Source organism: Pseudocercospora fijiensis (genome assembly GCF_000340215.1).
Source record: "Pseudocercospora fijiensis CIRAD86 unplaced genomic scaffold MYCFIscaffold_2, whole genome shotgun sequence".
NCBI lineage: Eukaryota > Fungi > Ascomycota > Dothideomycetes > Mycosphaerellales > Mycosphaerellaceae > Pseudocercospora > Pseudocercospora fijiensis.
In genome coordinates, this window is record NW_006921533.1 from 5584295 (window position 1) to 5598329 (window position 14035).

The window sequence follows — 14035 nt, forward strand, 5'->3', positions numbered from 1 at the left end:
CCAAAATGAAGCGTGACTGCAGCGACGAGGTGTGCAAGCCTCTCCGTTCAAGTATATCGCTGAACTTTATTTACCAGGCTCAAGTCGTAGCTGGCCCACCCTCAAACTTTGCAACATTCGATATCAATCTCAACCTCATCTGCGAACACTCCAGACACTTCCAAGATCTCTATTGCGAAGGCAAAATTCGCTATGGCATGGAAGAGTCCATCGTGCTCCCCGATCTGACGCCAGAGTTCTTTCGCGTATACGTCGACCGACTCGAAGGTTCCAGCTTTGATCTCGCCCAAGCGGTCAATTTCGAAACAGAAGCTATGGAGCCTTCAAATGTGGACAGCCAAGTCTTTGAGCGGCTCCATCGCCTTTGCACATGGTGGCGAGAGGCCGAATTTCTGGAGGACTCCGAACTTAAGAATGCTATCATGGATATCTTGGTCGGACAAGATATCGATAATCGCTCGGATGTGCTTTCAAAACTTGCTCCTTTGATCGCCGGAGAGGAGATGGAGGAGTCTGGACTGCGGCTTTGGTGGGTCGAGTACATGGTTACTACCTTGAACGAGGACAACATTGAGGCATTGTGTCGTGAGCTGCCGAAGGACATTTTGGTGGATCTCCTGAAGGCCCAAGTCAAGCTGAGCAAGGAAGGGAAGGTTGAGAACTTTCGTGATCGTGTTCGAGGAGGAGAGCGGTACTATGAGCAGGACCAGGGCGAGATCTTAAGCGATTGTCGGGGAATAGCCGAACCTCACATGTTAGCGTGCATTCAATATTCACAGCATGCCTCACTTACTTCACTTCAAGTCTCATGCTTTGAAGTGAAGTCATATTTCAACCAGCTCTCTTCTACATCCTTTCTTCGCCATTGTCAATGCGTGGCACACCAAGACTCCCTCGGAATTCGCACACAAGCGACAGCATACCATCATGAGCAGCGAAGGCACAGTAGCGAAGCGCAAAGAGAAGCGCAAAGAGAAGCGCAAAGCCGACGCGCCAACTTCGCCAAAGAAGCGGCCAAGGTAATCCAACTATTGCTGCGCAAATGACCTTGAACCGGGGCTAATTTTCGCAGAATGAGCTTCGCCGAAACACTCGAAATAATCGTCACTGATGACGACAACGAGCCGCTGAGAACATTCGTTGTGCACACGGACCTTGTCGAAGACATTGGCGGCGTCGGGGGTCTATTCAAATATGATGGCCCTGTGTGGTTAATGCTCAACCCAGATGCCGTTGAGGTCTATCTCAATTGGGTCTATGACAAGAGCATAGACATCGTCCAGTACGCTTTCGTCCAGCCAAGTGTCGTCGATCTGGGACGCCACTTCGACGAGCTCCCCGAGCAAAGGGAGAGCGCCCGGCTCTGGGTTGGCCGAATTGCCGGGCTTTTCGATCTCTGGCATGTGGGTATGGAACTCGACGACTACGATTTTGGGGACAAGATAATTGGCATGTTGTGCGAAGAGAAGTTGGAGCAAGAGCCGGATAAGCTACTTCATCTTCTCGTAGATGTGCTCCATACATCTACCCACAGATTCTTCTGGTGCTTTAGAAATTATGACGGCGCTTATGACGTGATGCGCTGGCTCATTGATTTTGTAGCCTGTTCTTTGTCAGGAGCAGGCCTCAGAGCGATCATACGCAGCGATAAACTGGGGAAAGAGGGCTTTACGAAGGTCTTGACGGAAAGAATGGTCGAGAGCAGCGTTCGCAAGCCTATCAATCCCCAAGACTACCAAAAGAAGTCGAAGACGGCCAACGTTGATTGAGCGACTCAGCGGGAGAGTCGGAGGAGGACCCAAGCAAATGGCTTACGGATGAGCATATCAGGGGCTCTGCATCGTATGGATGCGGCATGAAGGTTGCATAGGCCCAGGAGCAAGGCGAAGCGCAAAGGCTGTGCTGCGACTGCGTTTCGGCTATGACAGGCGGCCGTATGCAGTGGTCGAGGACTCAGAGGACTTGATTTATCGGTATAGTGATTAGATCGACAGTGAGACCAGAGTCAGCTCATATCCTCACTGCGCATACGATCACATGAACACATACAATGCTCAAAAGCTTTCAAGACGCCTAGTCTCTTTCACTTCACATCAAGCAAAACATGCCACATCAGAGGACCTCAGAACTCCAATGACTGACAACATGGCCACGGCGGAAAATCCTGTGGTATCATCAGCCTCGGCTTCAATCTCATCATCAGAATGCGCCATCCCCAGCGAGCGCGACCAACATCTCGCGTACAATTGATGTTTTCTCCATATCCAAACTAGTCCTCGCTGACCGTATCTTACAGTCTCCACTCCTCAGAGCCTCTCACACTCGTCTTCGGCACCAACAGTCTCGAAAAGAAGTACATTCCAGTCCATCCAGACCTCGTCTGCGCACATTCCCAACTCTTTCGTGTCCTTCACGACAAAGCCGATGTGAACGGTCGAATCGAGGGACTTCCCATCTCAGCTTACGCAAAAACGATCATGTATCTCGACTATCTGACGCATCCAGGTCGCAACCTTGAGAGACATGTGAAGAGGCAAGTGAGGGAGGAGATGGATATCTCGGATCCAGAGGATACGGGAGAGAAGCAGTTCTGCGAGGTCGTGAGAAGACTGAGTGAGATGTGGTTGCTAGGGAGGGGCTTCGAAGATGCAGAGTTGCAAAACTCTGCGATGAGTGGATTGCTGAAGCAGGATGTGGGGAGATATCCGGTGGAGATGCACATGCTTGCGAGGGAGATTGTGGACTGTGAGGAGCTTAGGTGGACGGAGCTTCATGGGTGGTTCGTCCATGCTATCGGAGCGACTGTTGAGGAGAGAGACTTGAGGGTTGCTGGTGGACCAGTCAGTAGATGGTCGAGAGAGCTACTGATGGATGTCCTTTCGGAGATGGTTGAGTACCAGGCGAAAAGTCAACGAAGGGCTCCGGGAATGAGCGATCGGAGTGCGTACATGGTGGGTCAGAGAGTGTCTGAGGAGAGTGAGCAGGAACGAGAGGACAGTGCGCTGGAGGAGTAAGATACACTTGATGAGAGTGGTATGGGGTATCTGGATATAAGTTAGCGAGTGCTGGTGCCCCAAGCAGGAGAACTTACAGACATCTATCTGCAGAGGTCGACTGCGAGATCTCTACACCGCTGGGATGGCTTATCGACTGCTCTTTTGTACAATAGTCATCATCAAAAATAATGTTACACATTCCCATGCTAGAATTTTCATGACTTGTCGATCTTGCCTCTCCAGTCCGCGATATGGTCGTTGATGACTTTCGCAGCAGCATCGACAGTGAAGTTTCGTCCAATCGCTTCGACAAAGTCACCTTCGGGATCTGTATCGAAGGGTCAGCACTGCAATTTCGTTACCAAAGGCCCTGCCTTGACTTACCCATCAGATAGAAGTAAATGCTGTGGTCGACTAGGTAGTCTTGCCCAGGCTTAACATCTGGCGGCGTTGAAAAATATACACGATACGCCTTGCAGACGTCCTTGACCTCCTGCCATGTTCCCGTCATGCCAATGATGTCTTCATGAAACTCAGCAAGATATCTCTTGATGACCTCCGGCGTATCTCTCGCGGGATCGCAAGAGATGAATACCGGCAGCAGAACATTTCCATGCTTCTCCTTCACCTGATCGATCATCCCCGCCATCTTGTCCAATTCTTCCGGGCAGATGTCAGGGCAATGTGTGAAGCCGAAATACACCAGACTATATTTGCCTTTGAGATTCTGCTCCGTGAACTCTTTCCCATTCATGTCTGTGAGACGGAAAGGACCGCCGACCAGAGGCTTCCCGATACCCTTATTTGCCTCTGCGATTCGTACGCGAGCCATGCGGGCTTTCTCAAACCGGAAGTAGACTGTCAGACCTGCTCCCGCGAGCAAGAAGAGAAAGCCTGCCTGCCATGAGAATGGACCGAGCTTGTACCGCGTTTTTGCTTCTTCCACTGTCTTGTATTGTCGTCTGCTAGTTGAGTTGAATGATCGTCTAGCTGGTGATGATATGTTGTTGGAGGTTGTTGGTCTGGAGCGGATCTCATGTTTCGTTATTTGTGATGCGGAAACGAATGCTCGCCGTGTAATATTGGATGCGCATTGTCGACAGACTCTCAATTGAGCCGCTCGTAAGGAGTTGCAAACAGGCGATGCCATGTTGGAGGTGTTCTGATTTACTACGAAATCGATGATCGAATGGACATGGAGACATGCCGTCCGAGATTTGTAGCCTCAGGCACCACTTCCGCGGAGCATTCTTGGCAATCCAACCACATCTCCTTCCGTGCGGCCGTTCCATTCTACCATCTTCACAACAGCCTGTCCCTATCTCAGCCACGTCGATGCCGCAATGCCTTCATGCTTTGCAGTGCCACCGCCCCTCTGATTCTTGATGAACCGAAACAAGGACTGCCGCGGCACTCGCTCTGTGGCTTCAACACGCCGCCATTCGCAACCGCCTCATCCTTCAACTCGACAATCCGCTTGAGCGTTGATGACATTTACGTTTATGCGTTGAGATATCTGCTTGTCGTAAATGAAAGCGCAAGAACCCCCTAGGCCGACATTCCGTGAAGGATCTCTTCATACAGCTGCAACATCTTGTCGTACCCAACGAAGAGGCGCGAAGAGATGAAGATCGCTCGGCTGTGCAAAAACGACTCCTCTTCCTTGGTGCAGTCCGAGCCGGTTGTGTCTGAGCTGCTGTCACTCTGCGGAGCCATGCCTTGTGCCCTGCGATATTCTTGCTTGACCATGATCTAGATCATTTCATTATTGGCGCGTCTAATCTCGTCAGCGATTCGTCGAGTCAATGAATTAGCAAAGACTGAGATCTTGACTGCGGGCTCTTGCCTGCCTGAATAGCTCCATCGTTATTCGTGGCTCTATTGTCGGTCGACGACGTTGCAGACATGGTGAAGTCGACTTTGCAAAGTCGTGACAAGCTCTTATGGGCTGCTGATACCAATGGCAAGGCGCGCAAGTGGAAAGTCTCTGGAGTAAGCTGGTCGACTTCGTAAAGAAGTACGTGATGGCTTCGCTATGGAAAATGTAAGTAAAGATAGCAAGAGCTTTCTGAAGCACGCTAGAAATTGTCAAGAGGTCATCCTGCAGCATCACTTCAGTCACCGCCCTGACCACCTTCAATTTCAAACGCCAGAATGCGGTTGCTCAGATCATCGATCTCTTTCTGGCTGTTGCCGACGACAACCATTCCATAAGCCCATTGCTCCGTCAGACCAAGCCTCGTGCTTCCAAGGAGAATGATCCTTGCATCATGCAGTTCTTCATTGAACTCCTTCTCAAAACGGTCTCTCGACAATGTAAGCATGATGCATTCGTATACCAAACTCGTCGCAAAACCCCGCTTCTCATTCAGATGACCTCGGAATAGGTACAGAACAAAAGAGAGCGGAGATCGTACGTTGGCGTCGATCGTGAAAAGCGTGCCCTCGTCAGGATTCTCCATTATGTCAGCGCCGACTGGGCCATAGTAGCCTTCTTCATGGAGTGCTTGACCAATCTTGTCGAGGGTACACTGGTACTTCTTCTGCAGCTTCTCCTGCTCGGCGTACGTAATGGCTGTTGCTTGACGTCCGCTTTCACCAGTTGCTAATTGATGGCATGCTCCTAAGAAGACTACAGATCCATTTTTCCGGACGAAGAAGTTCAGAGCCATTGTCTCTCCTGGAATGAAGTCTGACAATATCAAGCTAGTCGTGCGGAGATGTGCGTTCTCCTTGGTAATGTGTGGTAAGTATTCTCGAAGATAGCTCTCGACCTGATCTACCACTTCTTTTCGTTCCTCTTCGTTCTTGACAAGAAGTGTTCCGACTGATGATAGGCTTTGGGTAAGTTTCAGAACATATGGTGGCCGATCGGGAAGAATGCTGCAGACTCGGTGTACTTCAGTCTCGATGCCGGAGCCGCATGAGCGACATTCTTTGCCGCTGTAGTACCAAAGACCAGACTCGCTCGTATGCTCTGGACAAGAAATCTGGCAGTCTATAATCGTATCTTTGGCGCTCTTCAGGCTGCAGTCAGCAAGCCATCGCTTGCTGTTGAGCTTGTAGACGAGCTCTGGGTGATCGACAGAGGGTAGTTGTTCAGCAAAGTCCAATGCGAACGCCCACCGAATTCTGGAGCCATCGTGGTTCTGGATGAAATCTTCGATGTTGGCGTACGTTCTAGATGAGGTATGAGCAGGCATTCGTCACAGTCACTGGGTATCGTTTCAGATCGCTTACGAGACTCTTGGTCTTTGAGCTTCATGCAAGACGCTAAAGCTCCGTCTGGCATTCTCCGCTACAGCTTGCTTGTGCAAAGTCTTGTCATCTGTTGCACCTTCAGCGCCTATAAAGGCGACTTTCATGTTGCCCGCGTAGAACAACAGCAGATAGCAATTTATCTCCAAACAAAGGTGAGCCAGATCGTCAGCAGAACCTACTTGCGCTGAATGAATGATATATTTCTCGTTTAGCGGGACGACCTTGCCATACTGAAGATCGGAATTCGCTTTCACAACACAATAGGTGTCTTCCAGAGGTCCACCATGTTCTTCCAAGAATAAATCATGGAGGGTTGTATTACACTCCACAGGGGGAAAGTTAGACGCCGAGACATCAAGCACGGCAATTTGCTCGTCTGTAGCATTTGTTGTCGTTGTCGTCGCCATCGAGTATGTTTACAAATCTGGTCCAGCACCCCAAGCATTCTGTCGCCACTCAAGACGCATGCTGGTATATCAGAAGGCAGTTGAAAACCTCGTCATTGCCAAATCTGCGGCTCTGCTTCCAAACAAGATGTACCTGGGTACCGCTCCTCACATCCCCGCAAGGAGGATCAAAAGTCTCAAGTACTTGCCATCTCGATTGTTACGCAATTCCTTCTCCAGGTATGGCGCTTACTAGATTCGTCTTGCAGCGTGTTTCCGAGATCTGGTGTGCCTCGTTAGCCAGGATTATTGCCGTTGAACCAGGCTCATGGTCTGGCTAAGCTTCGCAGCTCAGACGAAGGTAGTTCCAGCTTCGGAGGTCGTGTCGTGGGCATCGCTGCATGCCAATTCGAGAGTCATCGTATATACCTCAATGTAAGGCAAAGATAGCTCTCGGGCTTTCATTTTGTTTTTCGGTATGCGATTCATCCGTGATCGTTACAGTAGAGTAACACGTGCCGGACACCGCTGCTGCTTGGCTCTACCTGTTATTTGTGATCATGGAGTCTTGCTTGCATGGACAACAGCCTTTCCTAATCGCGCATTGCTGGTTCGCAAATTCCGAATTAGTGAGTTAGAGCTGCTCATACAGACCTGCAAGCAGTGACCAGGCGCTTCCACTTGAACATACCCTCGATAGAGAGTGGGCAAGTATGCGCTGTGAATGCAGAGCGGCTGCATATGTGCCGATGCTATGCTCACGAGCCGACTTGGCACGTATATAAGTAGATTACGTACCGAGATGGCATGGCATGGCAAAATGTCCTTTCTCCAGTGACGAGGTTTACCCAGGCAAGGCGGCAAGGCTGACTTAGTCAAGGAGTAGGGACGTCGAAGTTGCGCAAGGCATACTACTAAGCAGGCGTTTGGAACGGGAAGTCTACACTGGCCAGACCTTGACCACCGGGTTCCAACAAATCGTAACCCATACCGACCGACCATAACTCTTCGTCTTGAAAGCCCCAGGCGAGCATTTCGCCAGGAGAGAGATCATCGGCGGCGGCGTTCTCGGCTACGCCAAAGCTTTCAGCGTAGGCAGGATAAGCATCCAAAGCTGCAGGAATACTCTGCGGTGTGCTCTAATAAGTATTTGCTCTTCCAGAGTTGGGTAGCGTGGTTGATGAGCCCTCCGTATGAGATTGGCGAATGGCTGAGGGACGAATTGCGGACGACGTTACGCTTCCGACCTGCTTCAGCATTCGTTCGAAGCCTTTTGCCATGCTGAAAACCATGTGATTAGCACCGGCCTTGCAGCAGTGGAGACGGCAGATAATAGCTTCGATCAGCGGCATAGTTCGATCAGCTGGGCTGATAGTAATTCCGATTGCGCTCCACCTATGCGCCATCTTCAGCAGAAACACCACTGCAAATGCGATCATAGAGTGAAGATAGAGCGGCATTCCCACGATTTCAGCGCAGTGCCTTGGATCATACAGAAATTGTTCGAGTACGTGGGGTGCTGACTCCACTGCGTGCAAAGCCAATGGCCGCAGGCTCGTGGGAAGCTCGCACAGCTTCTCGAGAGGTCGACCGCGAAGGACGATACTATTCAGGACCAGGTTGCTGAAGTGAAATTGCAAAGCGATATTCCTTGATAGCTCGCTGCTCTGAGTGGTCTGGTCAGTCCATCGTTCTCTCCATGCCACCATACTGTCAGTGAATCGCATATGATTGAGCACGGAAGAGTCTTGCCCATCCATCACTCGTTTCGGATTGAGTCCAAAATGCTCGAATGCTCTCCCAAGCCCGGTGAGATTAGTCACTTGAGCAATTAGTGCCCTGTCTGACTCTGTGCAAATCTCCGACCTCAGCAGTAGATCAAAGTCCTTGATTGTACGGAGCTCATTCATACAAGGCGGTCTACCGTAGGCAATCGAGAATTGATGGTCCAGTACGTAGAGTAGATACCACAGCCTGGTTTTCTCGATGCAGTCACGTCGCTGTTCGTCACTGGAATCCGCATCAGAGAATGCTGTGTAAAAGGCGTGATGCAAGTTCAGCTCGGTAGCCATACGAATGCTTAGACCTGATAGCTTCCAAGATAGTTACGGCTGCCAGAAGGCTGCAATCACAAGCCCTCGGATATCGTCCAAAGTATGGAAGCGGTCCTACATTACCGATGACACCACGCCCATAAAATGGCTGTGGATGTTTTCATGCAGCGCCTCCTTTCCTGGCATAAGTAGTGCAGCAACCAGCATGACGGCAGTGAAGAGCACTGTCGATGATGCACGAAGACTCTCCACTGTCGCATTGTAGGAGATACCAGCAGAGAAGAGGTGGTGGGCCTAGTGTCGTTGGAACAGCTCGAGCAATTCATCTGCCTCGTTCGGGCCAAGTAAGCCTTTAGAGATGAGATCGTGATCTTTCCTTCGCATGCCGCCCTTTCGTCTCTGCTTGACCGATCTGAGTTGACTGCGAAGGCCGTTCAATCTGGTGGCTTCAATCAGGTTGCTGATCGGATCTAGCGACACGTCTCTAGCGCGGATAGCATCACCACGTTCTTCGGAATTAGGCCTTGTCTGCTGAGGAGGAGAACGAGGCTGGACCTATTAGATATGACCGATCACGCCGTTAGTGCATGGCTGGACTCTACTGATGTCGGCCTCTGAAATGATCAACTCACAATCGCGGGTGATGTGCACAGGTCCAGCGCAGGCATATCTAGTCGCTCTAAAATGTCTTCGAGAGCTCTTTCCAGCTTCGTGATTGTGAGCTGCAAAGGCTCGACATTTTCATTGGCAGCATTTGACTACTGCTTTCTCTCTCGCAAGCAGGTAAGTTGCAGCCGCGTACATCTCGAGCAGTCTTCGTTGCTTCCTTGGTTTAGTACATCGTATCTGACTTTCAATCGTCTGCAGTTAGCATACGCTTTGCTCTGCTTGGATGGCATGCCATTCTGAACATCTTCCGGGAGAGATCGTCTTGCTCGCTTAGAAGGTCTGCTTTCACCAGAAGGTGAACTTTGAGGCTGCGAAAAAGGTGTTCGTGCGGAGCTATCCATGTAAGATGAATGATGGGCCTGTCAACTGGACCGACTTGTGCTCACGCTGTCTTCTATACGGACGGCATTTCAGCGACGACGAGAGATGGGTGAAGGATCGGGTATCGGCGAAATGCCCAAATACGTTCAGCCAGATCAGCAGCAATCCAATGCTTCGTACCCAGAAACCGCGCCCAACCTTCTCGAGACTATTGGCTCTCTGGACGCTCGCCTCATGGCCTGCTGAATGGTAGAGACAACGAGCGGGAAGAACTTGAGCAGGATTGAAACCGTGAAGAAGAACACTCCTGGCTGTCGACAACAATGCCCAGAAATGCGCACGGCCATGCTCGAAGCTGCTCGGCTCCCCAGTCCGATATCCATTGATCAACGTCACCAGCGTCACAATCAACGATAAAGATTGATGCGTCGAGCACTGACAATTCAGCAGGAAAGACACTAATGGTCTCAGCGAGCTCCACTCCGGCAGCCCTCTTTGGGTTCAGATAAGTGAACGACCAGATTTCTTTCTCTCTTCCTCATCAACATCCTCCAAACTATAGTCCCAACTAGAATGTCCAAAAACATCTTAATCACAGGTGCAACCGGCAAACAAGGCGGCGGTGTGATCAAGCACCTCCTCGATAACCCATCCTTCACTCTCCTGGCCCTGACCCGAAACACCTCGTCACCCAGCGCCCAAGCCCTAGCCAAAAAGGGAACAAACATCAAGCTCGTCCAAGGAGACCAAAACGATGTCCCAGCCCTCTTCAAATCCGCTCTCGAAGTGACCAATAGCGCACCGATCTGGGGCATCTTCAGCGTCCAAGTAGCAGGCGCAGGAGAAGTAAAACAAGGCTGCGATTTGATCGACGAAGCCAAGAAGCACGGCGTGAAATGTTTCATATACAGTAGTGTCGAACGAGGAGGTGATGAGGAGAGTTGGAACATCGAGACTACAGTTCCGCATTTCCAGACGAAATATCAAATCGAACGTTATTTGCAAGAGAAGGCTGGAAGCGGAATGGCTTGGACAATTTTGAGACCGACAGCTTTCATGGATAACTTGGCTCCTGGTTTCCCGGCTAAGGTATTCTTGGCTGCGATGAGGGATACGCTTGGGGAGAAAGCATTGCAGTGGATTGCGAGTTCTGATATCGGGGCTTTTGCAAAGATTGTGTTTGAGCATCCGGAGGAGTGGAATCGTAAGGCTTTAGGACTTGCGGGTGAGGAGCAGACGGTTGCTCAACTTTGTGAGAAGGTGGACAGGAAGACGGGTGTCAGTGTGCAGCCAACGTTTTGGATTTTTGGAGCATTGCTGAAGAAATTGGTGAATGAGATGGGAGTTATGCTGGATTGGTTTGGAAGTGATGGGTATAAGGCCGATATTCCGAAGTTGAAGAAGATATATCCTGCCTTGATGGACTTCGAGGCGTGGCTCGAGAAAGAGAGTCCTTTTCCGAAGAAGGCGTGATCAGGTTTGGAGGAGCAAGCTTTGAGAGATCTGCCTCCAAGACTGTCTTCCATACTGCTGCGAGGCCGTTCTGGCATTTTTGGCTGCTGGAATGGTCAGCTCGACTCTGCTGAATATTCCATGTTCTTGACCTTCTACCCAGACTCTGAGTATTCCTATCTCACTGGGACACTCGCTCTTTCCTGTTCCGGCAATAGGCCCGCTCTCTTAAGCACACCCTGGTCCATTTGAGCCGGTGTTCCAGGACTCGGTATATTGCAGTCTCCAAGCGGCAACCTTTGGCCGAATCTCCTAAGCTCTTGCCAGCACGTGTTTAGCAAGTGCAGCACTGACTGTGACGCCGGAGAGATCTCGCGTACGCTGCCGGTTCTTGAGGAGCCAGTGGCAGCTTACTATTACGACACGGCCTAGGAGAGCAATTGTGCGTAGTAATACAGAGTAGCTGCATATCGGTGGTAGTGACCTTCTGACCTTGTGACCTACATTGACACGGGATATAAGATGTACTTTGGCGTGCATTGCACACGCCTCACACTTGAGGGTGCGATTAGTTGACAGAAACATCGACAAAGGCAGCCATGCTAAGGAGCCATTATCTTCTTGCACTTACCATCGGGGCACTTGCAACCCCTTTGACACGAAGAGCAGACATTGACTCGGATGCCGCGATTGAATTTTCGCAAACGGGGCCAGGCACGACTGAAGGCACCCTGATGCTCAAATGGAAGCCTTACCTTTACGTAGTGGATGGCTGCGTGCCATTTCCAGCAGTTGACGAGGATGGTAACACCAGGTGAGAGCTGTCCTTCGCTCGGGTGTACTATCGATACGATGGGGAAGATGTCGTGGTCTGGCTTTCTGATGCCACCGAGGACGCCACACTTCTTGGAGTAGCTGCATCGTACCATGGAGACTATGTCACATCCACGGCTCCCGACCTCAGTGGCGATCATCCATTGATCCGGTATTATACTGCCTATCAGATTCTTGACCATTCTTTGGGATTCACGAGCCCTGTCGGAGGCACACAGCCGCTCATTGCTTGGGATGAGCTTCCAAGTGTTGCCCAAAGTGCGCTTGCCAACAAAGATTGGGACGGTAAGTCTTTCCCGCCCTGTTCACAGAGTGAGAAATTGATCCTCGTTCCAGATGCAAACGTGCCCTTCGTCGACGCGAACTTCAACGCGAATCTGGCCGAAGCTGAGCTGTAGTCGCTGGGATTGATGAAAGCAGCGCTCTGGGTGGCAGGGGAAGCAGAGATGTGCCTTGTGAGACTGTGAAGCAGGCTCGGCATGGTTCTGATTGTGCGGTTAGCTGGCGAGGAGGCTCTCGACGGACTGAGCGCGTGGCATATAGCCTTGCTTTAGCAATGAAGATTTGAAGGCGTGCAATGCCTGTTCACATAGGCCCGCCATTCAGGTCACGGGCAGGAGGTGCTCCACCCGAGATGTGGCAAGACGTGATTGCCTCTAGGCGTAGGAAGGTGCGTCTGCTGTCAGACTTCACGTCGTCCAAAATGTCAGAAGTGCTGCTCAGGGCCTTATCAATCAATGTCTACAGGCCATCTGCGACCAATACCCGGTTTGACGAGCTGGCTACATTATCTCCTGGTCCGCCTTGCCAGGTTGTCGCTGGTAAAGATATGTTTCAGCCACCGCAGTACGTACCGAGAAAGCAAAAGCGACAGCCAAGTCCACATGCCAGACAAGAGTGTCTAGAAGTCTCGAACAGGCGGCCGCCAGCGCGTCATTCGTGTCAGCGCACGACGGTTACACAGCCCAGGCACCGAATGCAGCAGACCGTTATGTGGACGAAGATGCAACAGACACCTTTAGCAACCTCCAGTGCCAGAATTTAGTGGTGTTCACCAGGGTTAGTAACTAAGCCTATCTGAGACGGCTCTTCCGAGGCCTTTAGCAACCTCCTTTTGCCACCTCTTGGCTGCTTAGTTATCGTATCTACAGTGATGTAACCCTGGCTCTTTAATATAGACCTTAGTTAGTATATAGTAGTATTGTTGTCGGCTTAAAATAGACGCTTAAGTAAGGCAATTATTACTAGACTATTAGGTAGTTGTCGGACAAGCGGCTAGCGCCTATCTCGAGTCGGTAGTCGATATTATCGTAGACGACGAGGCCGACGAGGCGTACGTAGGCGATTAAATAAGAAGCCTATATCTAGACGATTATAATCGGCTTAAAAGGATAAGGTTAGCGGACCTAATAAACGATTAGTATAAGCGTAGATTTCGCTTCTAGAAGCAGGACCTATATAGGTTAGTAAGGCTACTTAAGTTAGACTAGATTAAGTAGCTATACCGCATAGAACCTACTAAGGAAGAAGCCTTGTTAGTGCTTCTATAGCGATTAGCAAGCAGTGCGAGTTAGCAGTTACTAGCGTACGACTTTAGCAGAGGGCCGACCTAGATTAGTATTATATTTAATACTATTCTTAAGCATCTAGACGACTTCTTTAGCGACAGATTGTTATTCGACACTCGTCGGTTAACCCCTTAGTATTTGCGGAGGTGCGTAGAGGCCTTAGAACCGGACGTTAGTCTTGCTAAAGTGTGTAGATTTATTAATAGCACCCTTCGTCCCTACTATAGGCTAAAGTATAACTAGAAGTTATACTATAGCGGACATAAGAGAGTATACGGTATTAAATTCTAGGCGGTTATTACTCTAGACGGTCTGCTATCGTTATTATATAGTCCTAAACCTAGCTCTTTTAGGGATTCTCGGATAGTGTTTGAATCTAATATTTAGTAGATTTGGCACGCGTTATTCGATAGGTACGGATTAGACGATAAGGTATTTATTTATAGCGACTCGGCGTACGCAGTAGCGGATAGTATTATATCTGCTTTCAAAGG

The 14035-nt window shown here is 50.2% G+C and overlaps 8 protein-coding genes across 8 annotated transcripts; 5 read left to right on the top strand and 3 right to left on the bottom strand.

The window, feature by feature from the left end:
- Nucleotides 1–5: 5 nt before the first annotated feature.
- Nucleotides 6–3014, top strand: MYCFIDRAFT_83659 (uncharacterized protein; the record flags this gene model as incomplete). The annotated part of the gene is made up of 5 exons (XM_007924702.1): nucleotides 6–29; nucleotides 207–754; nucleotides 840–1019; nucleotides 1073–1456; nucleotides 2297–3014. 5 exons carry the CDS (start codon nucleotides 6–8, stop codon nucleotides 3012–3014), a joined length of 1854 nt encoding a protein of 617 aa, XP_007922893.1.
- Nucleotides 3005–4153, bottom strand: MYCFIDRAFT_88838 (uncharacterized protein). The gene is made up of 3 exons (XM_007925575.1): nucleotides 3381–4153; nucleotides 3096–3324; nucleotides 3005–3044 (listed from the first exon to the last, which is right to left on the bottom strand). Exons 1-2 carry the CDS (start codon nucleotides 4144–4146, stop codon nucleotides 3212–3214), a joined length of 879 nt encoding a protein of 292 aa, XP_007923766.1. The 5' UTR covers nucleotides 4147–4153; the 3' UTR covers nucleotides 3005–3044; nucleotides 3096–3211.
- A 32-nt stretch (nucleotides 4154–4185) lies between these two features.
- MYCFIDRAFT_172260 (uncharacterized protein) lies at nucleotides 4186–4777 on the top strand (the record flags this gene model as incomplete). Its single annotated transcript, XM_007925576.1, has 4 exons — nucleotides 4186–4494; nucleotides 4533–4662; nucleotides 4690–4717; nucleotides 4753–4777. 4 exons carry the CDS (start codon nucleotides 4186–4188, stop codon nucleotides 4775–4777), a joined length of 492 nt encoding a protein of 163 aa, XP_007923767.1.
- Nucleotides 4778–5110: 333 nt separating this feature from the next.
- MYCFIDRAFT_83656 (uncharacterized protein) lies at nucleotides 5111–6361 on the bottom strand (the record flags this gene model as incomplete). The annotated part of the gene is made up of 2 exons (XM_007924701.1): nucleotides 5111–6176; nucleotides 6237–6361. The coding sequence occupies 2 exons, from the start codon at nucleotides 6359–6361 to the stop codon at nucleotides 5111–5113; spliced, it is 1191 nt and encodes a 396-aa protein (XP_007922892.1).
- Nucleotides 6362–6669: 308 nt separating this feature from the next.
- Nucleotides 6670–7138, top strand: MYCFIDRAFT_172263 (uncharacterized protein; the record flags this gene model as incomplete). Its single annotated transcript, XM_007925577.1, has 3 exons — nucleotides 6670–6929; nucleotides 6968–7058; nucleotides 7094–7138. 3 exons carry the CDS (start codon nucleotides 6670–6672, stop codon nucleotides 7136–7138), a joined length of 396 nt encoding a protein of 131 aa, XP_007923768.1.
- Nucleotides 7139–7201: 63 nt separating this feature from the next.
- Nucleotides 7202–10235, bottom strand: MYCFIDRAFT_172264 (uncharacterized protein; the record flags this gene model as incomplete). The annotated part of the gene is made up of 17 exons (XM_007925578.1): nucleotides 7202–7557; nucleotides 7590–7726; nucleotides 7770–7853; nucleotides 7877–8703; nucleotides 8730–8765; nucleotides 8821–8943; nucleotides 8970–9073; nucleotides 9106–9143; nucleotides 9178–9246; nucleotides 9274–9309; nucleotides 9349–9428; nucleotides 9457–9547; nucleotides 9574–9602; nucleotides 9656–9741; nucleotides 9771–9994; nucleotides 10029–10122; nucleotides 10169–10235. The coding sequence occupies 17 exons, from the start codon at nucleotides 10233–10235 to the stop codon at nucleotides 7202–7204; spliced, it is 2481 nt and encodes an 826-aa protein (XP_007923769.1).
- A 25-nt stretch (nucleotides 10236–10260) lies between these two features.
- MYCFIDRAFT_43035 (uncharacterized protein) lies at nucleotides 10261–11160 on the top strand (the record flags this gene model as incomplete). The annotated part of the gene is made up of 1 exon (XM_007924300.1): nucleotides 10261–11160. One exon carries the CDS (start codon nucleotides 10261–10263, stop codon nucleotides 11158–11160), a length of 900 nt encoding a protein of 299 aa, XP_007922491.1.
- Nucleotides 11161–11873: 713 nt separating this feature from the next.
- Nucleotides 11874–13322, top strand: MYCFIDRAFT_83654 (uncharacterized protein; the record flags this gene model as incomplete). The annotated part of the gene is made up of 5 exons (XM_007924700.1): nucleotides 11874–11943; nucleotides 12001–12258; nucleotides 12567–12643; nucleotides 12892–13032; nucleotides 13230–13322. The coding sequence occupies 5 exons, from the start codon at nucleotides 11874–11876 to the stop codon at nucleotides 13320–13322; spliced, it is 639 nt and encodes a 212-aa protein (XP_007922891.1).
- Nucleotides 13323–14035: the final 713 nt, after the last annotated feature.

Excerpts from the sequence above, each read along its gene's own strand:
- MYCFIDRAFT_88838 (XM_007925575.1), bottom strand. The coding sequence starts at position 4,146 with ATGGCATCGCCTGTTTGCAACTCCTTACGAGCGGCTCAATTGAGAGTC. Across the intron at positions 3,325-3,380 it reads CATTTACTTCTATCTGATGG|ATCCCGAAGGTGACTTTGTC; the intron begins GTAAGTCAAGGC and ends CCTTCGATACAG.